Source organism: Oryzias latipes, chromosome 1, assembly GCF_053564925.1.
Source record: "Oryzias latipes strain Hd-rR chromosome 1, Olatipes_Hd-rR_3.1".
NCBI lineage: Eukaryota > Metazoa > Chordata > Actinopteri > Beloniformes > Adrianichthyidae > Oryzias > Oryzias latipes.
The window spans coordinates 39,698,734-39,724,649 of record NC_136237.1 but is presented as its reverse complement, the minus strand read 5'-3'; the positions used below and the strand labels follow the sequence as shown (position 1 = coordinate 39,724,649).

Sequence of the window (25,916 nt, the reverse complement as noted above, 5' to 3'; positions counted from 1 at the left end):
TTGAATTAAATTAAAAAGAAAAACATTTCAGGGGTTCTGTTGTGTCCATCTCTTTATTATTTTTTGGATGGTTTTTGCTTCTTTGAGCCAAAGAAACTTGTATTTAAAGTACCTTATTTTCTATGTAACAAATATCTTTTTCCCCCCTAACAGGACTTTTTTTCTCCATTCCTGATTCACGATTTAAATGAAGAAACGCTCAGAAATGCAACTTAGAGCTACTGCAATTTTCTATATGTCCATCATGAGAAAAACGCCTCAAGAGCTTGTTAAAAGCTGTAATTTCTTCTCAACTGGGCTTTAGCAAAGTGAAATATCCAAGTCAAGTTGAGCAACAGAGTCACAAGAACAAGCAAAAGGCTGGATTCAAGTGCAGCAGGTTTATTAGCTCAGCTAAAAGTCCACAAAGCTAACTCCGGGTCAGGCAGGCAGGAATCGATAACAGGCAGGAGATCATCAGAGGAGAGACAGGGTAGTCAGGATCCAGAAGCTCTGGTCCAGCTCCAACACTCGGTAATAAAAACAGAGTGGCACAAACAATCCTTCTCCCTATGTGGCACCTTAAGTCGACTGTGATTGAGTGAATATGACTCAGTTGTGTGGCATCCAGGAAGTGCACGCTGGGGTTGCTGGGAGATGAAGTGCATTCGGGACTCTGGACATAGTTCCCGCTGGTGACCAGAGGGGGAAACAGAGTTCTGACTTCTGACAAAAAGACTGCAAGGAATGTGAAGGTTTACATGCGGTTAGTTGTCCAGATTTGATTGACAGTTCTGGTGAATTTTGACAGCATCTAAAGATCAAAATTGTAGTTGTTTTTTTACTTCTTTTAGCAGAGCAGAATCCAACAAACTCTTAGTTGAATTGAGGTAGTAAATGACAAATACTGAAAGATGAGTAATGAATTCTGAAGCGTCTCATTTATGAGTATTAGGTAAAAAAAATAACTAAATTGATCTCAAGAGGAGAGCTGGAGAGTGGTGTAGTGGTTAGCACTCTTCCCTCACATCAAGAGGGTTTGAATCTTTCTGTGTGGAGTTTGCATGTTCTCCCTGTGCATGTGTGTATTCTCTGTGGGAACTCTGGTTTCTTCCCACAGTCCAAAAACATGCTTCAGAGGTTAATTGGTGTCTCTAAATTACCCGTAACCCTTGTGCTATCCAAGGCACGTTAACGTTGGGAGTTGGGTCATTTAGACCCACTAGACAGTGCGCTGAACCGTTTTTCTTCAGATCTTCACTGGTGTCCATGCATTACATGAAATCCTCTCCACCCTTATCATGGTAGGGGTAACACGTCAATGTAAGGGTGGGGTCATTTTGACCCCATAAGATAGCACAAGGGCTGGGTGTGAATGTGAGCCAACAGTTGCTGGGTGGGGTTCCAGCCCTTTGAGTCTGAAAGGGACGGACGGATGGATGGATGGATGGACCTCAAGTGACAGCAAATTTCTGAAGAAAATCCAACAGACGTCCCTGCATCTGTAGCACACACAGCTGTTTCCTCGTCAAATGTGTGAAGCTCCTCATTGGACACTGATACTGATTGGAGTTTCCTGAGGAGCATTTTTCCTCTAAATAATCAGTAAAAAAGTCAGCGCTGACACGGTTTCCTTTGCCAACACTTCTTTTTAATCGAAAACAAAGATCATCTCTGCTTGCAGACGCTTTTACAGAACTAACTTAAAACAGAACGAAGACACTGTCAAGTGTCACTAAACCTGAGATGCAGGTCGACTGATCAACAGAAAGGATAACGAGAACCAATATGGTCAGCTGAGAGCTTGGCTCAAGCTCCTCCCCTCCAGAGAGCCACCACGCCGCCTCCCTGAAGTGAGCTTTTCTCCGATGAAGAACATCTTCCGGGGTCACTCTGGGATGGCGGGAGGCCAGTCCACGTCCACAGACTGACACAGGAAACAAAAGTTAGACTCAACGTTTGGACACGTCGGGTCAGAAACGTTTAGGTCGAGGGCCCCACCTCCACGTCCAGCTCCAGGATGTCCGTGTCGGTTTTCAGCAGCTCACACAGGTTGGGTTTAGTGCGACCGAAGTCTCCGTGCACAAACTCTTTGATGTAGCTGTTCGTCAGGCGTTAAGAAGTTTCCCGCAGCGGCTCTGACAAAATTAAACTAAGCAGCAGTGAGGATACGTCCCGGCCTGCGTTTTCAGCCGCAGGTAAAAGTGGTGATCGTCCACGTAGCGGGCGTTCATGCTGTGGATGACTCGCTGTCGGACCGCCAAAGCCCGCCGGTGCAAAACCCTTAGAGGAGTCTTCTGACCTAGAGTCAGGTCCTGATGAGACAAAACGGCATTTCAGAATGTGTTGCTGTGCTGCGCATGGAGAAAGAAAGTCTAGTTTCTTCTGATCGTTGGACCAGATAGACCTTGATCTCATCGATGAAGCCAATGTCTTCTTTCTGAATGGGCCTCTGGGTCCAAACAAGCGCCGTGTACGACTTGGTTTTCTCCTCCTCTCCCTCCTTCATCCGACCCATGGCCTCCCTGCAGTTTGACACACAGCGCCGTCAATCGCGCTCACTCGTCGACCCACAGGCGGCCGCGCAGGTGAGGCATCCACGCTCACCTGGTAACAATCTGCAGGTCTCGCACTCTGATCTTATCTGAGGACTTGTTTATGGTCTGAAAACAGAAGACAGTAGCGGCTCTGAAGAAACAAATTCCTTTGTTTTTTATCTCATTTAATCAAACATTTAAACAAGAGGAGAACCCCCTCGTTTTAAGAGGGTCCTGCAAGGTAGATGAGAAATAATGAGAAAGACCATTTTTTTTATTTAAACAATTGACATTTGCTATATTTGGTCGCTGCATGTGAAAAACTGTTTAAGCTCGAGTCATTTATAGGTTAGTTTTAGTGATGAAAGAGCAAAATATCTTAAAATAGTTGGGATTAGAATGAATTACTGATAGAACTCTGAAAAAGATCTAAAAGCCCTAAAAACTATAAATCTGCCTCTTTGGTAGAAAAAAAACTGACTTAAGCTACGTACTCACTGGGCCCATTCAAGAACGCACGGTTAGCCCACGGTGTTCACACTGGACAAGCAGGGGGGGTCTTCTTCTTTTTAATACTAATAATAATTGATACTTTATTTATCCCACAGTGGGGAAGTTCTTCTCCGCATTTGACCCACTCCCCGGGGGAGCGGTGAGCTGCAGCCGAACCGCACCAGAAGAGGCTTCATGCGAAATGTTGTAGATGTGCAAATCTCGTAAAACTTGCTTCTTTTTTTTTTTTTCCCCACAGCCCCAGTCCAATATATGAAAGATTTGGCATCCGGAACAAATCACAACTAGGAATTTCTCCTCCATGATCAATTTACAAACAGTTGGCTCTTTTGTGACTTAAGAGGGACACCGTCCATACGTCAAATCCGGGTCAGAGAGGTCAAAGTTCAACCTTGTTTAACTAGCAACGCAAGCCCAAAAACGGTCTTGAAAGCGTGCGTGAAGACCCGAGTTTTGAACGCAGAACCCCGAAACACTTGCTTACGTAGACTTTTCTTTGGAAGTGGCCGTGTGAACGTATTTTGCAGAGCTTTGAGACTTTTGCATTATAAAGGAAAGCTCAAGAAAGACTTTAATCACCTCCTGTAGCTCTTTCATCTCCAGTTTGCTCAATCTGGATCTGTGTGGATTCTGCAGCTCCATCGCAAACGGTCGTCCTGTTGGAAAACACGCCACATGACAGTAAAAGATACAGAATAAGAAATAGGTAGATTTATGTATTTCAATTAAAAAAACAATCCTGAATTTCAACCCTTTGACTTCCGGATTGAAGCACTTTAAAAAACAAAATCAAGTACCCACATGGTGATGTGCAACACAACCATTGACTGTACACGACAACTGAACTGAGTGACCCCCCCTCCCAGCGAGAGACATAGACTTCTATAGAGAAACACACAGCTTGGTCAGAATAACCATTCTTGCTCATGTGCTTGATCTTCCTAATCTTTTTTTTCCATTTTATTTGCAGTCCAAGTTATATAAGTTACAAAGTGGCCAATCAGATGCCTCAACAAACGTAGGTGGTCTCGCATTGAGCGTCTGAAAAGTTTAATTATTTTGATTTTTTTGTAGCCAGTTTTTAAATTGTAGGGGTGTGGCCTTCCAACAAGCTCACTCCTGACTGGTGAGGGTGGTTGCCATAGAAATGTTGACTCAGACCGACTTGGATCAATCACCGCTCACTGACGACGTCCAGCCTTCAACATGGCGGCGACCGTATCACAAGAAAGTGACGACTTAATTGACCGCCTTTGGTTGGAGCTGACGGTAGGTGTGTGCGATGACATCACACTCACTCGTTCCAGGCCTCAGATACAGTCAATGTAAACAACCAAGCAATTCAATTGTGATATCACAACACGGTTGTGTCAACAAGCTTCACAGCTGTCGTTTACTCACAAGAAATCGCTTATTTTCCATTATGTAAATGTAAATTAGCTCCATTTTAAGGCAGAAATGAACATGTTTACATTCTAATTTCACCTTTTCAGGAAATTTTATGACTTCATCACAGCTATATATTAATGTTTTTACAAACATTTTTGTTTTGCTAAACATTTTTTCTTCAACGTGTGCAGAAACGATTGACAGGTGGGTTTTGAACCGTCTGCTCTGCAGCAGCCTGAAACACCGTGAAGCAAAAAAATCTGGTTTCAAGTTTGGCTCCGCCGTCACATGACCCCATAGAGCGTCCATCTCCGTTAAACGGCGCGTTAAACTCACCGTTTCCCAGAGTCCGGACATCCACGTCTTCTCTACCAGACGAGGAGAAATTAAATCCTGCCAAACCAGAAGCAAGGCTTTGTTATGATGGTTATCCCCGGTTTACTCGCTGTCATGGGGTGGCGGCTTCGGGACTGCGGCGGCGCCTCAGCCGTGGACTCACCGCCAGCTCTGAAGGCCGTCAGGATGGGCGCTGCAATCAGCTCCTCCACCGAGGACTCCATCCTCCTTTCTCCATCAATCAACCAGGGAGTCTGAGGCAGACTGCGGCAGAACTTGTTGTACCTCCCTGGACGCGCAGAGGAAGAGGAGACGGGATTCAGTCGTCACCAACACCTTCAGGACATTTTCCAAACATCTACCTGCTATGAAGACGGACACATGGAGGCACTGCACGTCCTGAGGGACGCAGCTGCAGGCTGGCCGGGCCGGGGGACAGGGGTACTGCCTGCAGAGGATGAAGCAGAAATTAAAAAAACAACTAACATTTGATGAAAAACTCTCCGTTTGAAGGCGAAACTTACTTTAGGAACTTGTCGTCGGATATCTTTTCCAGAGCTTTGACCACAGCCATGCGGGTGAACACCGACTGTAGAAACAAACAACAGTTTTTTTACCCAACAGAAGAAAAACAAACAACAATTTAGTGATGTTTCAATATCCTTAAATCATGAAACTTTCAATTCACCTGCTTGTTTTTGGTGGGTTTGAAGCAGTCGGGACAGACTTTAGCTCTGTTGGAAAAACAGAAGTTGAAGGTTTTGCTTTTGTAGACGTCACTCAGAAACTTGATTCTGTCCCGCAGCCGTCCTGGACAGAAGGTCCAGATCGTTTTTACGCTTCTTCTGTCTTACATCGCCTTTGAATGAAAACTTCACAGTGAACGACCCCCCCCCCTCCCTTAAAAAATATAATAATAATAAAAAATGACGACATCATAGTGGGAGAACCATAGAATAAAATGAATGGAAACAAAATCTGTTACGTGGCTCAGAAAATCTTGCAGGCTCGTGTGTTTGTGTGTGTGAGTGTGAGTGTGTGTGTGTGTGTCCCAAGTAGCTTCACAATGATGCTCGAGAAGTTAGGAGGTGAGAGATCAAAATCCTTTAGGAGGAGTTTAAAGGTGTGGTAAAGGCGATTTTTATTTTTGAAAATTAAAGATTACAAGTATCTTCCTGAGGTCAAAGGTCAACAAAACATCAGTGGTGGTTGTAACTTTTCCCCATGCCCAAAATTCATTTCTACCGGTTACTAGGTGCATGCCCACGTTTGCTGAGTTTTAGATTTTGTGGCGGATGACAGAAGGATTGCACAAACAATCGTATCCTTCAGTCCAGGACGTCTGTGGGACAGAATGAAAATGTCCATGAGTCATTAAAAACAAGGATATACAGTACAGAACAGAGGTTTGGACTCACCTTCTCATTCAAATGAATGGGAAGGTGAGTCTAAACTTTTGGTCTGTACTGCACGATTAAAAATATGTGTGTTAAAGCCAGAATAAATAATAAAAACCTCACAACAGTTCAGCGAGTTTTAAAAACCTTTACACAGTTCCAGCAGGTCCACGCGTTCTTTTACAGCTTATCATTGTGAGTGCAGGAGCGGCCAGCGTCTGGCACTTACAGGAAGTGGCAGTCAGAGTCCGTTTCTGGATGAGTGAACTCCACGCCGACTTCAAAGCCGCTCTGCAAACATAAAGTCAGCTTCATGTGAATCGTGTGGTCATCAGATCACGGGAAAGGCCTCCGAACCCCAGCGAGGCTTTTGATTTGCTCAATCGTTCCGCTGCTGAATGTCACCTACTTTGCCAACTACAGCAACGCCCCCCAACTCCTTTGCAACCAGACTTTGCATGATCCACTTGAAGGCCTCCTTCACCTGGATGACATCATCTTTGTCGAGCACCAGACCCTTTTCTCTAGACGAGCAATAAAAGGAAACATCTCATTCAAAGCACTGGATCACTTCTGACGGCAATGATGTTCTCCACGCCCTCTGACCTCACTTCCTTCTTCACGTGGAGCCAACAGGAGTGCTGCAGGATGAAAACAACAGCGCGCGTCACCGGGATGCAGCTGATGACTGCGACGACGGAGGCCCCACTTTCACTCACCTCACGGACGCAGAGCTGAGCCGGCAGAGAGATGGACAGCACCAAGGAGTCGAACTCGTACTTCTGTGCCTTCACCGTGTCTGCTATCTGTGAAAACACAAATGTCTGAGCTGTGGCCAAAACTCTCCTTGATCGGCCGATTTCCAATCAACACACCTTAACTGCCTGGTTTGTGCCGCACAAATCCTGCAAGATTCCCAAACACGCCACGCAAACTTGAGATTCACCAAGATTTGACTTTTCATCCTCCGACGGGTCGGCATGATCGCCGGGATCCAGCTTAACTCTTTTACAGGGTGGGCCCTCAAGCACTTCTGCTGCATCATGGGAGTTGTTGTCTTCACCAGTGGACGCCGCAGCCGCTGGATCCTGAACCTTTTCATTTTCTCCTTTCAACACGAACGCCTGCATTTCTTGCAGTGTCACCTGCACAGGAAAGTAAAGTCGATTATCAGCAGCTCTTTATTTAAAGCATCGTTTGTTTTCCTTTCAACCTGAAGTTTGCTCGAGCCTCGACGGTCTTACCTGCTCCGGCTGCCGGTAGGCGGACTGGACACCGACGCAGCAGAACCGCAGGATGCAGCGAGCGCAGCATCCGGCCACCAGCAGCTTCTGGATGATGGGTTTGTCCTTTTCCTTCAGCGGCAGCATGACTGCAGGTCACAAACAACCCACGTCAGAATCACTTATGTCACTACCACATTAAAAAAACAACATCCTTTTCAGACTAAAATGTGCCCCTCTTTCAATTACTTTTGTTAGACTTTGGCTGTTATTTCTTTAATCCCAGGATAACTGCAATGAATGACATGCGACACAATAAAATACTGTTGTATTTTGAGGTAAAAATGACTGTTAATGTCTAAAACTACAATTGTTAACAAAGCTGATTCAAACTGCAGCTTTTATCAGGTCAGAAACATGAAGAAAAAAAGTTGAAACATTGAATCCTTTCACCAAAAATTGTTTAACCTCGTTTTCTTATTTTTTTTTATTTTATTCATCAAGACGTGTTTCAAACGTTTTCTGCTACAGCAGCAGAAGAAGAGCCGGGAAGTTTTGTCGTACATACAATTGAAAAGAAATCTCGATATTTTATAGTAAAATTGAGAAAATCAGAGCAGAAAGCTTAAATATACTGAGGATTTCTCTAGGATTATAGAAGGATTAATTTAGTTACAGTACTCATATGAATATCCAGAACTGTAATTTGAATTTGTGTTGTCATGTATGTCGTTAGAAAGTTAAATACACGTTCTGTCATTGATCAATTAAAACCAGCTGGTTTTTGTGGTTGATTGAATAAAAAGTAATATTTTATAGAAATACCTGTTCTAATGTTCTGTTTTTCCGATGCTTAAACATGGAAGTGAGTCAGAACGGATGCCTATTCAGACTTGAGTTTAAAAAAAAGTATGAGAGATATAAAAACTGGACTCTAAGACATGTAAAGGGAAACAAATAATATAATAAAGTGGTTAAACAGATACAGTTTTTGACTGTTAGTTTGTTTGTTTTTGCTTCAGTGTAGTAGCTTAGGACAACCTATGATCCCTTATGAATACCAAAATATTCATAATAAACAATAAAGAAATGAATTTGTGAACATAATTCATGGAAATCCTGGGATTTTGCGGAAAGCTAAGCCATGTTTACTTTACTGGATTTTAATACATTTTGTAGTTTGTAAGCATCTCTAAAATTTAGGGAGCCATGGTGCTTATTTACACCGTTAAAATGTGCAAAACAAACAAACAATTTTATTAGACAAACATCCACCGTTGACTGTCTGTCCGGATTGTGCTACAGACAAACAACCTTCATTTAATATGTAAGAACGCCTAAGCGAAGAATTTAATTTACTTAAGGCAAATAACTGTATATTACCTGATATGGAGAAGATTATCCAGCAATCAAATACAAAAAGAAAGCCTTGTTAGCTCAGCTTCTCCTCAACATGTTCATCCAAATAAGTCTCGATTCACAAATCAGACAAAGCTAATCAAATTACATAAGTGTGCGACGTAAATTAAGGGTTTAGAACGTACATACGAACTTCTATATTAATTTGTATTTTATAATAAATTATTCATATTTGATTCAATACACTGAAAATTGATATAAACACAAATTAATGGTTTTATTTAAATCGGTGACAGCGATATTTGATTGCTATTGTCTGGCTACGTCATCTCTGAGCGCCAGGCGATTTGACAGCCGGGTCCTTCTTCCGCTTGCTGCACCCCCTGTCTCTGGAAGGTTCTGTGTGCGACCCGGTGAATATACTACAATCCGAGTCCATCTGCACCAGAATCGAACCGTTTTATCCACGGGGTCTATAGATCCCACTCCAGAGATCCCCGGTAACCGTTTGCATCTTCTATTACGCCAGGATGCCCGAAATGAAAGCAGCACCGAGAGCCCCAAGCGGAGGCAAAAACAATGGAGGCACCTATGTGGACCGCGACAAGCCCGCCCAGATTCGTTTCAGCAACATCTCTGCCGCCAAAGGTAGGAGTGATGTCTGCATGTCTTCGTAAAATAGGTCAAACGGAACCTAGACCCCCTTAATCCGGCGAAGTTGGGCCGTCGGGCTCCGTTATTCAGGGGGCATGACGAAGCGCCCTGCCCATCCATTCACCGGCCCGTTTAATTAAAGGGAAAAAACGCTCCCAAACAAGTGATTTACCTCATCAGCATGAGTGAAAATGACTTTGCACGTTATGTCTATTGCAGCAAATCATTAAATTGTTTTAAATGTGTTTAAAAGATGAGAAAAGTACAATTAAAAAAGGAAATAGGAAATTCCCCAGGATACGCAGGACCCAAGCTGCCTAAAGCAATGCCTGCATTTTCTGCAGCACCATTAAATAAAATCACGCGAAATAAAATTAATTTTCTTTTGTAAGAAGGTACTGTTCAGTATCCAGCACATCACAAAGGATCACATTTATATTTTTTAAAAGCCAAGAATATCAGTCCTTTTATTACTGAACTTTGTTGGAACCTGGTCTGATCTGTCTCCTCCTTCAGCCGTTGCAGATGCCGTCAGAACCAGCCTGGGACCCAAAGGAATGGATAAGATGGTCAGTTATCTGACCGTGTTAAATTTCACCCCAAAAAATCTCATTCTGAGCTAATCAAAGTCCGTATTTTGTTTCAGATCCAGGATGAGAAAGGAGATGTGACCATCACCAACGATGGAGCCACCATCCTCAAGCAGATGCAGGTGCTCCACCCATCTGCCAAAATGGTGCGTTCACTTTAGCCCGTGTCTTTGTTTGACTCCACATGAATGAGTCGTGCTTCGTCGGAGCCTTGCTCAGAAGTTTGTTGGTTCTGTTTCTTCAAGCTGGTGGAACTGTCCAAAGCTCAGGACGTTGAGGCCGGAGACGGCACCACCTCTGTGGTGATCATTGCTGGAGCTTTGCTGGAGGCCTGCTCCAAACTGCTTCAAAAAGGTGAGGCTTCCATGCTGTGAATGTAAAATTTAAATTTCAGCCAACTTTCTGACTCGGGCGGATTCCGCTTTGAGACCTGAAACGTAAAAATATTAAAATTCTGATTTATTTTTATCTTTTTATCTTTTCAAGTCCCTCTCCGATCATATTTTGATCTATTTTTTAAAGTGGCTAAATACCATAAACTTTTTCTCAAACACCTTTTTTTTTCCTCCTGTTCTTCTGGTTCACAATAATTGAATACATAAATACTCAGAAATGCATTTTTAAATCTTAATTTTCTTCAAATATGTCACAAGAACATATTAAAAACGCCATCTGCTGGAATTTTGTTCATTTCCTAAACGCTTAAAAGAGTTACAGAGCTCTGGTGATAAAAGTTGGGGTGTGTACTAGTAAGAGTCTTGTAGTCGCCATGATCATGTTTGTTTATAATTCCATTTCTGGTCATGTGATTAGTTAGGATGTCATTTAGGCACACCTGTCACCTGTGTTAGTTTGGTTTGTCGGTTTGACACAGAGGGTGCACAGGGCCCAGTATTTTTTGTTGACCGCTTTTACACTTGATTATGTACAATACTTTTCTGATGGATCGTACCACATGTGTCATCTGAGGCAATAATGAAGTGGAATAAATCACGACACACAAGAAAAGTGGATTTCATGGTCATAGTTTTCTGTGGAGCGCGTCGCAAACAGGACCTGCCGCAGCCTCTCTAGCGCCTCATAAGCCCCCAGCCGCTACAAGTCTGGTGATGTCGTTGTACATTTACCGCAATTCGATACGTATTGTGATGCTGTATCAAAACAACTTTTGAATATTTTTTAAAGAGTATGACAGAAAAAACTCAACCCGAATATTAATAAAATTAATTTTTTTTTAACGATTTCAACGTTAAGCACTGCAGCAGGTTTTTTACATACAAGTTGCTTTTACCCAATCAAAGCTTCTACTAAAAGCTTCTACTAAAAAATACTTTAAAAATAAAGGAAAAAGAAACAAAGTGTGGTGATGAGGCAGCATGACAGGGTGAAGGAAAGTTGCCTTAAAGTGGCTAAGATGCTTGATTTACATGCAGCTCCGCTTTCTCACACGTGGAAGTAAACACGGATTTCACCGCTGATTGACACAACGTTGGCCTTTTTTTCAGAGCATCGTTCACATCACTCTGAACTAGAATCTATTGCTGTGAAGTTCTGCAGAACTGTGGCCCGCTTTGCCGACTGCATTTAGTCTGAGGCTCCGTGCGTGACCAGCGGCACTGCTTCGCTTGTTCTCATCTGAGCACGCTGCAAAGCACCGCAACCCACGTTTTTATATGATACTGGCAGCAACATGGCACAGAGTTTAAGTTTGGTACCCATCCCAAGTAAAAACTAAGTGGTTCATGTCTCAAACATTGCGAGGCTGACTGAACATTTAACACAAGGTGGTCATTGGAAGGTCTTGCTGGGTTTTTTGGTGCGGTGCTGCTCAAAGAGGCTCAGTGGGCGGTGCTGCCACCTAGCGGTCAGAGGTTTAAGTGGAAAACAAGAGTCGGACGCTGAAGGACGCTCATAAATAATTAAATAAATATCGTCCTGACAGCAATTGATACAAGTATCCCCAAATTAAATATTGTGAGATATCGCCACATGGATTCTCCCCTAAACCCTTAGGTATAAATGGATTGAGTAAAGATCAGGTTGTCCTGTTTCAGCAGTGAAGTTGACTCTTTGTTGTCGCATCCATCAGGAATCCACCCCACCATCATCTCCGAGTCCTTCCAGAAGGCTGTGGACAAAGGCGTGGAGGTGCTGAACGGAATGAGCCGGCCCGTGGAGCTGAGCGACCGGGAGTCGCTGCTCAACAGCGCCACCACGTCCCTGTGCTCCAAGGTGGTGTCGCAGTACTCCAGCCTGCTGGCGCCCATGAGCGTGGACGCCGTCATGCGAGTCATCGACCCGGCCACGGCCACCGGCGTCGACCTGAACAACATCAAAATCATCAAAAAGCTGGGGTGAGGGTCCCCTCTGTTTTCTTGTCGCGTTGTTCCTGACATGGTTATTCAAAATTGTCATTTGTGAGTTTAGAGGAACCATCGACGACTGTGAGCTGGTGGAAGGACTGGTTCTGACGCAGAGAGTGGCCAGTACCGGGGTGACCCGCGTGGAGAAGGCGAAGATTGGTTTGATCCAGTTCTGCCTGTCGCCTCCCAAGACCGATGTGAGTCACCTGATAAATGACAACCAGGACTTTTTCCTGAGTCAGCAAATGGTTTTGTGATAGCTTTAAGAAGTTAAACTGTTTATAAAATCTGGTATATTTTCGTAACGAGGGTCATTTTGTTGCATACAGACAGAGAAATCCCCGGTGTTAAAGTTTTAATGCTTAAAACGTGTATATTGATCTAGAGACGTTTGAACTGAAAGCAAATCAAACCCAAGTTTTCAATGTTTTGCTGAGTTTTTCCACCTTAAGTTTGGGTTTTACCCTAAAACTTTCCTCCTCGATTCTATTTGTGAAGATGGACAACCAGATAGTGGTGTCGGATTACGCTCAGATGGACCGCGTGCTGCGAGAGGAGCGCTCTTACATCCTGAACCTGGTGAAGCAGGTCAAGAAGGCCGGCTGCAACGTCCTGCTCATCCAGAAGTCCATCCTCAGGTACGGCCGCTGACCACAGCGGAATGTGCCGTCTGAGTTTCCTGTCCGTTTCATTCAAACCGGTTTGCTTTTGTGGAACTCGTGTGACAGAGACGCTCTGAGCGACCTGGCACTGCACTTCCTCAACAAGATGAAGATCATGGTGGTGAAGGACATCGAGAGGGAAGAGATCGAGTTCATCTGCAAGGCGAGTGTCGTTGCTGTCGCTCTGTTAGCTTCGTTTCATGCATTTCTACCGAATCTTGTTTACATTTTTGTATTTTTGATTCTGCAAATACTAAAAAGATGCTTCTTAGAGTTGCTTAACTCCCCCCCCCACCCACCCACCCCCCTTTTTTTTTTTTACATTTTATTCCTAATTCTTAGAATTTTGTGGCCTTTGAACATTTTTTTTCTATATTTTGTTCAAATAATTCACTTTTAAGATTTTTTTTTTGTGGCAATTCTATGGGATAAGATAACGGTCAATATGAAACATATTCATAAAAACACAGTTCTGCACATCTTTGCAAGAATGTGTGAAACAATATTTAGGGTCACAGGCGAATACATCGAGTCCCGAAACATGGATTCGACTGAGTGAACAGGCGCTCTCAGCCTCATTAATTAAACTACAACAGAATTTAACCATTTAGAATAATATTCATCCCCTGGTAGGAAAATGGTCTAGATAAAGGAAAAACAAATAACAGTCGTGTCCTGCCGCATATTTTTTGTCATCAGGCGACAACAGCTGATCCCTCATATTAAATTTTAAAAAAGTTAGTGATCATCATAAAAAGATATGATTAAAGAATGATGAAAAACACCTGAGCAGGCGGCGGAGAGATCACCGCTTCCCGTCTGCCAGCCGACCAATGATGGCAGGCGGCGGCGGCGGCAGGATTCCCGTCTCTGCCGCTGTTCTCGGTCAGCCGCTGCATGGAATCGGGATGATCCCCTCCAGCTTATTCCCGGTGTTTTTGACCGTCTAACTGGAGATATTTCTTATTCAAGACGAGCAAGAGTCGTATTCCAAACAGACATGTCAAACATTAACCGAATGTTGTATTCACATTATTGCAAAGTTTGTCTTTATGAATATGTTTATTGACATTCAAAGCTTGATACCAATTTTTTTGGCACAACTTCAGCTTCTTTTGTTGCAGCTTTCTTTCTTTCTCTCTATAAACCTGAAAGAAAACAAAAAACTGAATTTCAAAGTGGTAGATGTCCTTTTATTTTTTCTTGCAAAAATCCAAAACTGTTTTTATGTTTTATAACAGATTTAAAGTGTATAAAGACAGGAAAAATGTCAAAATTATAGGAAAAATGTTTTTTTTTAAGAGAATCTTATTTAGTTTATTGTAGGTTTATCTAATGACTTATTACTAATATCACAGTTGTGTCATAACTTCTTTGTTTTAAGCTCAAAGCCAATAACTTTATTAAAACTTTCATGTTAATTAAAAGTTTATGATTATAGTTATATTAAGGTTTATGTCATTATAAACCGATGTGATCCACAAATGCACCAGTGAGTTCAGACTACCAAGATTTAAGGCATGAATATGGGTTTCCTTTTTGACATAAATAATAATAAATAGCCGTGTCCTTTTTCAGACTATCGGCACTAAGCCCATCGCTCACATCGACCACTTCACTCCAGAAATGCTCGGCACGGCGGAGCTGGCAGAAGAGATCAGCCTGGACGGTTCTGGCAAACTGGTGAAGGTACGGTCTCTGCGGATCACCATGCAAGCCGCCTCCCGCCCAAAAAGACCGTCTGTGTGTAACTGAGCCGCTGTTGCCCGGTGCAGATCACAGGCTGCAGCAGCCCCGGGAAGACGGTGAGCATCGTGGTCCGGGGCTCCAACAAGCTGGTGATCGACGAGGCGGAGCGCTCCATCCACGACGCGCTGTGTGTCATCCGCTGTCTGGTCAAGAAGAGGTCAGCCACTTCATTGTTGTGCTTTTGTCACACACACACACACACACACACCTCTGACAAAGGCGCTCCTGCTTTGGTTTTGTTCCTGCAGGAGCGTAACAAGCAGAGGAAGAGTATTGTGGAAAGCTCAACGTTCTCTGCTGGTTGTTCAGTCCGCTTAGCCGGAGAGCTTTCTCACACTGTACTGTGCTGTCAAAATGCCGATGTGTCACTTTTTCTGAATCAGTTATTGATCCGGTGAGCACAACTGATTTGATTTTGATTTGAAAGGAAATGGTTTATTTCAAGCAATCAACTAAGAATAAGACACAAAAACATTACAATCATCAGTTATACATTCATACAGTGACGTATCAATGATCCCAAAAAACGTCATTTCCTGTAGTCATGGCACAGAGCAACCCCGCCCCCACTTCCCTTCCCCATTGCTGAGAGCTCAAAAGTAATATTTCTGTCTGCTCCTGATTCAAAATAATTTAAAGAAATCTTGAGTAGTGCCATTTTAAGCTTGATGTCCTCCATCATCACAAATAACGCCACAAGGACACATTAAATGAGGGATCTGTCGTTGCAGAACCTCCAGGGGCGACTCAGTATTTGGCAGCAATCCTCAAAATACGCTTCATCTCCGGAGATTTCCAATGAAACCCCATCTTTGAAAATCAATCCCAGATCAGGCCGACATACTTCCAGTTCAGAAGTCACATTTTATTTGTCACATACACATACGTCCATGTAGTGACATGTACTGACTGCATGGCTGACCGGCAAAGTACAAAGCTTAAGTATTAAAACGGTATATAAAAGAATAAAATAGTATTTTGAAAAAAGTTTTTAAAAAATCTATCAAAATCCATTACATTAAAGGTTACAGTATTCTACTTTTTTACACTTCAACAAAATTCTGTTTTCATTGGAAAATATTCCTGTAGAAATAATTGTAATTTTGAATAAATTCAGCTGTTGAAAGGTTTGTATTATAAATAATATTTAGATCTGAAAAAGGGTTTAACTTTTGTCTCATTAAACAACAAAACCTCTGACATGACCTCAGTTATGTTTGCACATATCTATGTATATACTATATGTTTTTGGTCATAAGCGTATGCTGATTGTTCCTCTGTTCTTCAGGGCTCTGATAGCAGGAGGCGGAGCTCCAGAGATTGAGCTGGCCGTGCGTCTGACAGAGTACTCGCGCACTCTGGCTGGGATGGAGGCGTACTGCGTGCGCGCGTATGGTGATGCTCTGGAGGTCATACCCTCCACACTGGCGGAGAACGCGGGCCTGAACCCCATCTCCACGGTGACGGAACTCCGCAACAAACACGCACAGGGAGACAAGATGGCCGGCATCAACGTCCGCAAGGTCGGCGTGCTTTCCTTTTGCTCCGTCTGTGCGCGGTTGACAGCTTGACAGATTTATTTATTTTTTGGACAGGGGGGGATTTCAAACATCTTGGAGGAGCTGGTGGTGCAGCCCGTGCTGGTTTCCATCAGCGCGTTGACTCTGGCCACAGAAACGGTCCGTAGCATCCTCAAGATCGATGACGTGGTAAGACTCAGAACTGGATTCCCTTTTTCATTTTACAGAAGTATGATTGGAAATTAATTTTTGTGTTCTGGTTCCAGGTGAACACTCGATAGGTCTGTCCGGTTTCTGAAGCCCGTTTGTTCTGCGAGGGATCAGAGCATCACGTCGACAGCAGTCTGCTCCGATTTCTGCTGTAGTTATTGCATTGCCTAATTTAATAAAAGGCTGTGGGGTTTTTTTTGTTGACACTGCTGCCTCTTTTTGTCTTTCTTTCTTTGTCTTTGTCTTTATGTTGCACTAAAGTGTAGTACACAGATTTAGAAACATGTTCTGGTCTTCATTTTTTTTAAATTGTATGTCTTGAAAACCGCTAATTTGAAAAAAGTATGTGAAATATTAACGCAGAGTTAACACGTATTTACCAAATAATTTCTGCAGCATGAAAAGATGCATAAAATCTGGTTTCTAGTACTTATCAGACTAATGGTAACATTATAAAACATGACCTAAATGTAAAATGTTGATTTGCTGTTATAAAATAAGGTTTTCTCTTGATTAAAGAGTAATGACAGATCTTTATTTGTCATTGTCACGCATACAATAGAATTTAAAGTGATTCCTGGTCAGTCTAACACTCATACCTTAAAAAAAATTAGACTCCAGGCGCCGGTGCCTCTGACCTCATGCTCATCCAAGACGTGGACGGTGCTGCTTTTCTATAGAATTGGTTAAAAATGTAAAATCTTTAGATAGAATTTTTGTGTGTCTTCAAAAATTGGGTGATGATCATGGCCTGGTTCAAAAAAAAAGTCCTGCTTCTATGCAAAATAAATTCAATGCATAAGTAATTTTATTATTTGAATTAAGATACTTTTTTTTATTTAAGTAGCCGTTTTCATTCAATTAATCAAATAAGAAAAAAATATATACATTTTAATGGTCAGAACCTGTGTTTACTCGATTCATTTTAAGCGTTCAGTTTAAAAATGTACACGTTTCCAACGCTTTTATTTTGTATCAGAGCTTTGTTCTTTGCTTCCGTTTTACGTCACTTCCTTCCTAACGATGCTTCTCCGTTGCTAAGAAGCCAGCCAACCTGACAACGACTGTTCCCTCCGGGGAACGAACTAAGTAACAGAACCTCATCAAGGCGCTTTTTTAAAAAAAAAAAACTGTTTCAACAAAAAGATGGCGAATCCTCACCGGACGAACGTTTTATTAACTTCCTGTCTGAAGGCGCCGGTGGACCCGCACACCAAGGCGCCGCTTGCGTCATACGAGCGCGGGGCAGTCCTAACGCACGCGACTGCAGGCCAGCTGGACAACCGGGACTATGAGAAAGAGGTAAACACATGTTTAAAAATATTTCACAATAAAAGTCACACTTTCAAAATAATAATCTTTCTAAAAATAGTTAAGACAACTCTGTATTTATTGAGATATATAGAAACTTTGTATACACTTTAGATTGGAGGTTGTTATACTATATTTTATTTATTTATTTATTTATTACAATGTGAAGGTGGGTGAAGCTGTTGTTTTCCTGTAGTCTGAGTGCAGCTCCCTCTGACCTGAGACAGGTTATGTCCAGTTAACAGGATGTTGACAGTTTCAGGTCAGCCAGGTGGAAGGGATTTGATCTGTCATTTGTTGTCCCGTCTATTTTTGGATTTCTGTCTTCACTAGATTACCAGAAGTCTTGTTGGGTCGGTAATCTCTTTTATATCCTTTTAACAGCAATGACCTTCTGTGGAAAAAACACCTCGTAGCAAGTTGGTCTAATTTTCAGAAACGCTTCTGACAAACATCCTTTTTAATGGAGGCCGGACACTTTAGGAGGAGTAGATGTCAGCGGAGCTCCTTCATGCTGAGCTCACCTTTGTGTTCCAACCATATGGCTCTGATCATTGTGACTGCAGGATAATGAGCTTAGTCCTGAAGACCTTACTGCCCCTCAACAGGGCAGCAGTGTTCTTTAGGGCATAGAAGTGAAAACAAACTTTTAATAAATTCATGTAGGAAGCCTTCAAATACCTGTTAATTAACATGATGATCCTTGAGTGACCTTTGGGCATTTCAGCTGGAGTTTTGGGACTCGGGCTCGGATTTCTGTGATGAGGACTGTCTGGGGATGGGAGGAGCTCACGTGGGGGGCAGCTTCAGGGCAGCCGTCGACCGCCTGGACCTGAGTGAAATCTTCTTCTCCAATGAGGAATACTACAGCAAGCTGGAGGAGCTGAAGAGGGCCCACGAACGCACCATGGCAGAGCTGGAAAGCATGTACCAGCAGAAGCTGCAGCTCAGGTCCGGTGAAGCTTTTGATATGAAGGCCCTGGATATCGGTCACAGGTCAGTTGGGCCGGATTAAAGGAATTTCTTTGACAGTTTAACACTAATTTTGCAAACCGAGACTATTGTTGTTGTTTTTTTATTTTATATATTAACCATATTTTCACTGAGATTAAGGGACTTTGATTATGAGATATTCATTCCTGCAGAAATAAAATAAAATAATTAGCTCAGCTGCCTACAATTGAACATGTTTTAGGGTTGCTTTTAAGAATAAAAAACAAATTACCTGGAAAGCTTAAAGATTTCCTCTTTAAATTTTTTATTGTTCGCATGTCCATTTCTTTTTTAGATTATACTGTCATGCATGGAAGAAAGCTTCGGCCTATCTTATGCATGTTTTGCAGGATTCAACCATTGACTGTAAATGAGAACTGAACTGAGTGACCCCTCCCTCCTGGCGTCCCAAACAGGCCAAAATCGCATAGACTTCTATAGAGAAATAAACAGAAGTTCTTCAGTCATTCTATTTTTCAGAATAACTATTCTTGCTCTGAAACCTTTTTTTTTAAAGACCCACTTCTATGAAAACTGTGATTTTCATAGAAAATCACAGTTTTGTGGTGTTTTTAACATGTTCTTATGGCATTTTTCTGAAGATGGAGGACAACTTTGAAGAGAATTAAGGTTATAATTGCATTTCTGAGTATTTCTTTATTCAAATTGCTGTGAATCAGGAGCAGATGAGACAAAAAACAGTTTGAAAAAGAGGATATTTGTGATGTAGAAAATACGCTGGGTGGGCCAAAAGCTCCCTGCTCCATTCTGAGCTGGAATCTGGATCTAGACTGTACGGTTGAAGAGCTTCACCATCATCCACAGTAATGTTAGGTTGGGGGTGTAAGGGCCTGAAAGGTAGCGAGAGAGAGTGTAAACAGAGAACTCTCTGCTGTGGGTGACAGACGTCATCTTTAGCTTAACCCCTAACCCAAAACTCAGAGGTGAATTTCTAATGAACTCCTGCCACTCTGCAGAAACTTTTAGCCAAAAAAAAATTATTTTGGCTAAAAACAGCATAATCATAATTGAAAGACCACTGGGAATGCTCTAAAAATCAAAAGATTATCATAATTCTCAATAATCTTAGTTCTTTCATGATATTTTTTCTGTTGTAAAGGTTATTCAAGCTATAAGCTGACCCATCAGATGCCTCAATAAAATTCAGCGGCCAAAGTTTTGTAAACTTGATTGACAGGTGGTAGAAATGTGGACTTCCAACAGTACCGATTGGTGAGAGTTGTCGCCATAGAAATGCAGGGGTCCAATTTGGACATATCACTGCTGACTCCAACACGGTGGTGTCTGTATCGCAAAAAACAGACGACTGAATTGATTACATTTTGTTGGAGCCATAAGTAAACCATTTTCCATGGGTGACGTCACATTCACTCAGTCCAGTTCTCATATACAGTCAATGGTTTTAAGTAATTGGCTTTGGGCGGGGTTTAGTCTGTGCTCGAGGTGGGTCCAAGTCTTACTTGAGCGGGATTCAAACGGTAGTTATTTGGAGAGTCGTCTAAGAGTTCATAATTCTTTTGAGGCAGAAAAAAACCATATTGTCTTCTGTGGAAAAGGAACTCGATTATAAGAAATACCTAACTTTTAGGGTCTTCTAAATCTTTCTACACGTATTTAACGGCGCTTTTACTTCCTTGCCATATTGACCCAACTCCACTTGAATTTTTTCTTTTTTTTTAAACTAGAAGGAGCTGCATCTCCAGAAGAAAATGCAGGATTGAATGCTAAATTGCTGGAAAAAAAAGAAACTTAAAGGCTAATATTAACACAAAAGAAATGATCAAAGTTGACCATAAATAAAGTGAAAACTGCAGAGTCACAGAAAAGATGTTTTTGTAAAAATGCCAGCGCCGAGTGTTGAACCGGCGAGCCTCTGCACCAAGAATTCCCCTGTGTATTTCAATGGAGGCAGAAATCATGGAAATTCTGGAAATATCATGAAATGTTCAAGGATTTGAAAGACCAAAAGTCAAACCTGGAAAAAGCTGAAAGAGCTGAACGTTTTAATAGTTTAATGGTTAAAATCGCTGAAAAATTGTGGGAGTTAAGCGCAAAAAACAAAAATAAATATGGCGGAAGATATTATAATAAAGAAAGAGGAACAGGAAAACAATGGGTTGAATGGTTTATCCCTTGTGCTATCTTGTGGGGTCAAATTGACCCCCACCCTTACATTGACCTGTTATCCCTACCATGACAAAGGTCATTGAAGAATAAAGGTTCAGCACACTGTCTTGTGGGGTCCAGATGACCCCACTCCCAATGTTAACTTGTCTCCGAGGGATGTTAAGATTGGGAGTGGGGTCATCTGGACCCTACAAGATAGCACATTACAGCATTCAACCCAGTGCCACAAAAATGTTGGTACTTTTTTGATACTTAATGACTCTAAATAGAGTTTGTTTTATTTGTGTTTAGACTACAGTGGACAAATATGAGTCCAGCAACGTCACGTCACTGTTTGAGGAAGTCCCACTCTGCAGGCGAACTCAGGCGAGATTCTGTGCTGTCCGACTCTTCAGAGGAGGACGATGCTCCCAACGATGTGGAGAAAGGTCTGCTTTTCTCTCCCAAGGAGCACATCAAGAACATGTGGAGGGATTTCAAAGTGTCCTCGTACAACCACCAGCTGTCCTCCTCCCTGCAGAGTCTGCAGGGGGGGCAGAAGAAGGCCCAGCAGAGGAGGCAAGGGAAGAAGAGCGGACGGCGGGACAAACACAGAGTGACCGTCCCAAAGCCTTTCCACATGACTCTGCGGGAAGCCCAGAGGCGAAAGCTCGGCATAAAGACGCGTTCAGAGATCGAACTGGAGAACATGGAGCTCCGTCGACAGCTGGAGGAGGTGACAGAATGCCAGAGAAAGTTCCGTGCCAGCCCGGTTCCCGCGCACGTTCACCTCCCGCTCTACGAAGAGCTCCGGGAGCGAAGCGAGGAGAGGCGACGGACCCTGCAGGAGCGAGAGGAGAAGCATCTCGGAACCGTTCAGAAGCCCTTCAGCTTCATAGAGAGAGAGCGGCTGAAGAAGGAGCAGAAACAGCAGGGTCAGCCGTCTGACCAGGAGAAGGTCAAACCCTTCAAGGCTAAGCCCGTCCCCAAGTCTGTGTACGCTGCAGCTTCAGGAGAACAACTGAAAGAGGAGCAGCTGTACAGGTCCATCAAGATCCAGATGAGGGCCCAGGAGATGCTCCAGAGCTCGTCCATGCCGCCCAGCATGCTCACTCGACGTCTCAGTGACCGTAAGAAGAACAAAGATGGCTCTGCAGCGGAAGGAGCTGGCAGCTTCTCCCACCGGCCACAAATCAACAAAGAAGTTCCAGACTTTGACGCCAAGCACAGACGCTTCCAGAAGCACCTGGAGAAGCGAAAGGAGGTCAAACCCACCACCACATGTGAGCCCTTTGAACTGAGGACGTCACAGATCTCCTCCCACAAAGAGCGCATCCTGGCCGAACTGGAGAAAGAGCAGAGCAGCCCTCGGATGCGGCGCTGGCCGTGCGTCAGCCCCGGAGCCGTGCGCACGCCAAACTCCAGCCTCTGCTCATCGCTCTCAGGCAGCCTGGAACTCCTACCTGCCAAAATCACAGACGCCACAAAAAAACGCCACGAGGCCGTGAGGTACCATTTCAGTACGCCAGAACCCTCTGTCATTGTAGTTGAGATGTTAAAAGCCTGTCCCCTTTAGGCGTAGTGATCTCCTCAGCATCTCTGAAGTTTTCTGGACCTCCTTTTCATCTCCCATCATCCCCATAGCTGCTGTGCTGTTCACCCCGCATACATCCCAACACGGACACCTATCTACCTGCTAACCCCAAAACCTTCCTCCACCTGTGACCAAATGATCTATTCTGAGTAGAAAGGCGCTGGAGCAGAGGAAGAAGGCTGAAGAGGAGGAGGAGCGCTGGAAAGAAAAGCAGAGGCAGAGAGAGAAGAAGCTGCAGAGGGAGGTTTTAAAACGCGCCCAAGCCAACGACCCCCACCTGGCCCTTTCACAGACCAACCAGAGCAAACTGAAAGAGTTCAGGTAGCTGAGCTGACAAACACAAAAAGAAGGATTGAAAGTTCTTCTTCATACTTGAAGCATCTTTGTTTTACCGTTCACAGGAAACAAGACATTCAGCGCAAAAAGGAATACAAGCAGGAGGTTAAAGAGATGCAGCAAAGAGTGAGAGGAAGACCACTGCTGTTGGAGCAGGTTGCACAGGTGAGCTGTTTGAAATCTTCTAACATGAAGTTTCTAAAAACCCACATCTAGGAACCACAGATTGACTTTTATTAGAGAAAAAAACTCAATGGATTTACAGCCAAATTCAGAAATGTGGTTCATTTGTGCTTCACAGAAGGAATAAAAGGCAAAACTTCAAATGTTTTGTCTTCATAAAAATGTTTTTCAGGAAGAGATTCGTTAAATTTGCAATTTCATTCATGCAAAATTATTTCATCTGCACAAAAAAAGGTTTTAAAATTGAAAGCTGCTGTTTTCCCTTTTATTTCACTGATGGTGATTTAGCATCACTAATAAACAGAACTGTCACGGTGCACAGAAATCACATCAGAATTTCTGTTCTCTGCACACAAAACAATTGAAAATCTAACTCATCCTTAGCTAATAATAACAACAACAGCAACAATAATAATAATAGTGCTAATTTATGAAAAAAACACACATGAAAACATGGTTAAAAAAAGCCATAATTAGCCAAAAGCTTGTTTTCATCTGTAGTCCCTGCATGGCCGCAAATACATTTACAAAGAAATACATAATACATATACAACTTACTATAAGAAATAGATGAAATACCAAACCAACCATTTAATCGCAGCATCAAAACAGGCTTATCTTTTAGTGTTGACAGCTGCGGGTGTTGATAAACCACAATATCAGCGACTGACGAACTCTGCCAGAGGATCTGGAGACAATTTATGCAGCACTTTGTAAATCCATGACAAAAAATAAAACCCAGCAGGATTAAGTTTTCCGTTAAAAAAGGGGGCATTTCTTAAATCAAAGTTTATTCATGAACAGGAACAAAGTAAACGTTGTTGAGGTCAAGTAAAAACACAGATTCCTTCTTCTTCTGGAGCGTCTTTACGTTCTTGTTCTTAGATCGATGCCGGCGTATGGTGGAGTATTGGGGTGGAGCTCCAATACTGCAAGAAGGCCTTGGTTCAAATCCTGGCTTGGTCGTTTGTGTGTGGAGTTTTTTACGGTTTCCTCCCAAAGTCCAAAAACATGCTTCATAGGTTCATTGGTTTCTCTAAATGGCTGTGAGTGTGATGGCGTGGCCCTGTGACCAACTGGTGACCAGTTTGGGATGGACCCCACCTTCACCTAACAGTAACTGGGTTGGCTCCAGAATCCCTGCGTCTGTGAAAGCGATTCTAAAGATGGATGGATCCTTAAACTGAAAAAAATGTACCATTTAAGTCCAGTTACCACTAGAAATCAATTTAATTAGCTCTGAAGCAGCTTTGTTGAGGGAAATGGTTTTACGTGTCCTGGGTTCTTGTCAGCAGATTTGTATCCCACGGTGGTGCTAAAGCTGCCTTAAGGCAATAAAACCCAAAAAGCTTCTACATTTCTGATCACCATTATTGCTATTTTCTTTGTCAAAAAAAATAATTTTGGGAACCTGTTTTAAAAGTTGTAAATAAAAATAACCGTTTTCCAAATATCCATCTGTTGTTGAACAGCACATTGCCTTAAGAAGACAAAGAAAACATCATTGTGATGCACCTTAGAACATTCAGCGTTTTTTTTTTGTTTTCTTAATTAAAAAGTGTGGATATATCACAACAAAGAATCCCCGCATGCCTGAAGGTGTCATTTCTTCTCATTGTGTCACATTACCTCCCTGTTTCGTGTGCTTTGCTATCAGAGGAATGCCAAGCAGGCAGCAGAGAAGCGCTACATCGACGCCCTGCACGGATGTGACCTGACTGAGGAGTTCATCAAAGGCAAGGCCCCGGAATCAGCTTCACTGCGCAAAGCATCTCTATCCAGTGACAACAGACAGAGGTGAGTTGGATTTTCTGGCTGCAAATGTGTTTTAATAAGTCCTTGTAACATCCTTCACTTACTTTATATTTTTCCTCTGCTTTGTCAGTGAGGTGGAGGAGGCAGAAACGGATTTTGAACGTGTTCAGTTCCGAAGGGTCTTTGTGGATGATGAAGACACTGATAATCCAGGTGGAAGAGAAGAGGAGGAGGAGAATGGAAAAGCTTCATCGAGCCTCCAAAGCAGCGGCGACGCCAGTGATCCCAACACAGACGATGACAACCAAAGCAATGAGCAGCACTACTCTGATGAAAGTTACCACTACTCGGATGATCATGAGAGTTACTCAGAGGACAGCCAGCCCGATGACAGCAAACAGCAGGAAACAGAACCGTGATCTCAACGTGGGAGTCGCACAACTTCCAATGTTTTAATATTTTAATATGTTACAGGAACGGTTAACACCAAGAATGAAAGATGAATGAAAAGAGATAGACAGTAACTAGCAGTTGTTTATTCTTCCTAAGAAAATAAATGCTCTGTTTTGGACTCATTGATTTCAAACCGTTTGTGGATAACTTTGAATTATTAGAAAAAGAATCCTACATTTTAAGCATCTCTGATCATCTTTACTGTATGTATCTGTAGTGTATTTACATTTTCATTTCAGTGCTCTTCAACACATTTCATTATTATATTTATTCGTTGCTTGAGCTGGAAGTGGAAGATTCTACTTTACAATTGCGTTTGAAGGTTTGTTGGAAATTAAGACTTTTTTAGCAGATATTTTTTAAAGTCCCTACCTGAGCATCTTTTGATTTTTTTTTAAAAGTTTTTCCAGTGGGTCTTTTATTTAGGATTGTACTGTTTTTACCCAAAAATAAAAAAAATAAAACGGTCTTTTTCCATAATATAGTTTCTGCAGAGCTGCAGTGGTTTATTAGAAATTCACTCCTGAGTTGTGGGCAGAACAGATGGCCCAGCGCTTCACAAACTCCACCTAACATTAGCCGTGCAACAAAAATGGCGAAGAATATCGTGTTAGATTCCCGCTCAGATGAGGAAAACAGAGACGTGCGTGATTCATTCGTCCATGACTGGATGTATCAGAATG

The 25,916-nt window shown here is 42.7% G+C and overlaps 4 protein-coding genes across 8 annotated transcripts in view; 2 read left to right on the top strand and 2 right to left on the bottom strand.

Moving 5' to 3' along the window:
- LOC101174245 (protocadherin Fat 4) overlaps positions 1-25,916 on the bottom strand; it is a 242,581-nt gene that overhangs the window by 126,063 nt on the left and 90,602 nt on the right. The window lies entirely within an intron of this gene.
- Positions 1,609-9,066, bottom strand: pus10 (pseudouridine synthase 10). The gene is made up of 18 exons (XM_004065543.5): positions 8,758-9,066; positions 7,396-7,523; positions 7,027-7,296; positions 6,871-6,957; positions 6,758-6,792; positions 6,561-6,675; positions 6,381-6,442; positions 5,443-5,488; positions 5,279-5,343; positions 5,117-5,202; positions 4,918-5,043; positions 4,755-4,811; positions 3,609-3,685; positions 2,587-2,642; positions 2,387-2,504; positions 2,152-2,294; positions 1,981-2,080; positions 1,609-1,906 (listed from the first exon to the last, which is right to left on the bottom strand). The coding sequence occupies exons 2-18, from the start codon at positions 7,519-7,521 to the stop codon at positions 1,868-1,870; spliced, it is 1,608 nt and encodes a 535-aa protein (XP_004065591.1). The 5' UTR covers positions 7,522-7,523; positions 8,758-9,066; the 3' UTR covers positions 1,609-1,867.
- Positions 9,027-16,687, top strand: cct4 (chaperonin containing TCP1, subunit 4 (delta)). 2 transcript variants are annotated; one of them, XM_078947520.1, is made up of 14 exons: positions 9,027-9,146; positions 9,263-9,381; positions 9,904-9,956; positions 10,034-10,123; positions 10,223-10,331; positions 12,067-12,331; positions 12,405-12,537; positions 12,839-12,978; positions 13,069-13,165; positions 14,581-14,691; positions 14,778-14,908; positions 16,040-16,274; positions 16,347-16,460; positions 16,538-16,687. In XM_078947520.1, exons 2-14 carry the CDS (start codon positions 9,264-9,266, stop codon positions 16,550-16,552), a joined length of 1,611 nt encoding a protein of 536 aa, XP_078803646.1. In that variant the 5' UTR covers positions 9,027-9,146; position 9,263; the 3' UTR covers positions 16,553-16,687. The 2 variants fall into 2 exon arrangements, with proteins under 2 accessions (XP_078803646.1, XP_004065592.1); XM_004065544.3 differs by having other exon boundaries at positions 9,090-9,381.
- fam161a (FAM161 centrosomal protein A) lies at positions 17,496-25,713 on the top strand. 3 transcript variants are annotated; one of them, XM_078947497.1, is made up of 7 exons: positions 17,496-17,783; positions 18,652-18,788; positions 21,225-22,421; positions 22,660-22,827; positions 22,908-23,007; positions 24,683-24,822; positions 24,911-25,713. In XM_078947497.1, the coding sequence occupies exons 1-7, from the start codon at positions 17,628-17,630 to the stop codon at positions 25,197-25,199; spliced, it is 2,187 nt and encodes a 728-aa protein (XP_078803623.1). In that variant the 5' UTR covers positions 17,496-17,627; the 3' UTR covers positions 25,200-25,713. The 3 variants fall into 3 exon arrangements, with proteins under 3 accessions (XP_078803623.1, XP_004065667.1, XP_020562940.1); XM_004065619.5 differs by having other exon boundaries at positions 18,520-18,788; XM_020707281.2 differs by having other exon boundaries at positions 17,515-17,783; positions 18,177-18,788.

Coding starts and splice junctions, on each gene's coding strand:
- pus10 (XM_004065543.5), bottom strand. CDS start 7,521: ATGCTGCCGCTGAAGGAAAAGGACAAACCCATCATCCAGAAGCTGCTG. Junction 5,489..6,380: donor GACTCTGACTGCCACTTCCT/GTAAGTGCCAGA, acceptor TTTTTCCAACAG/AGCTAAAGTCTGTCCCGACT. Junction 5,203..5,278: donor TCCGACGACAAGTTCCTAAA/GTAAGTTTCGCC, acceptor CATCCTCTGCAG/GCAGTACCCCTGTCCCCCGG.
- cct4 (XM_078947520.1), top strand. CDS start 9,264: ATGCCCGAAATGAAAGCAGCACCGAGAGCCCCAAGCGGAGGCAAAAAC. Junction 14,692..14,777: donor GTTCTGGCAAACTGGTGAAG/GTACGGTCTCTG, acceptor TGCCCGGTGCAG/ATCACAGGCTGCAGCAGCCC. Junction 16,275..16,346: donor CCGGCATCAACGTCCGCAAG/GTCGGCGTGCTT, acceptor TTTTTTGGACAG/GGGGGGATTTCAAACATCTT.
- fam161a (XM_004065619.5), top strand. CDS start 17,628: ATGGCGAATCCTCACCGGACGAACGTTTTATTAACTTCCTGTCTGAAG. Junction 22,422..22,659: donor AAACGCCACGAGGCCGTGAG/GTACCATTTCAG, acceptor TATTCTGAGTAG/AAAGGCGCTGGAGCAGAGGA. Junction 22,828..22,907: donor AGCAAACTGAAAGAGTTCAG/GTAGCTGAGCTG, acceptor TACCGTTCACAG/GAAACAAGACATTCAGCGCA.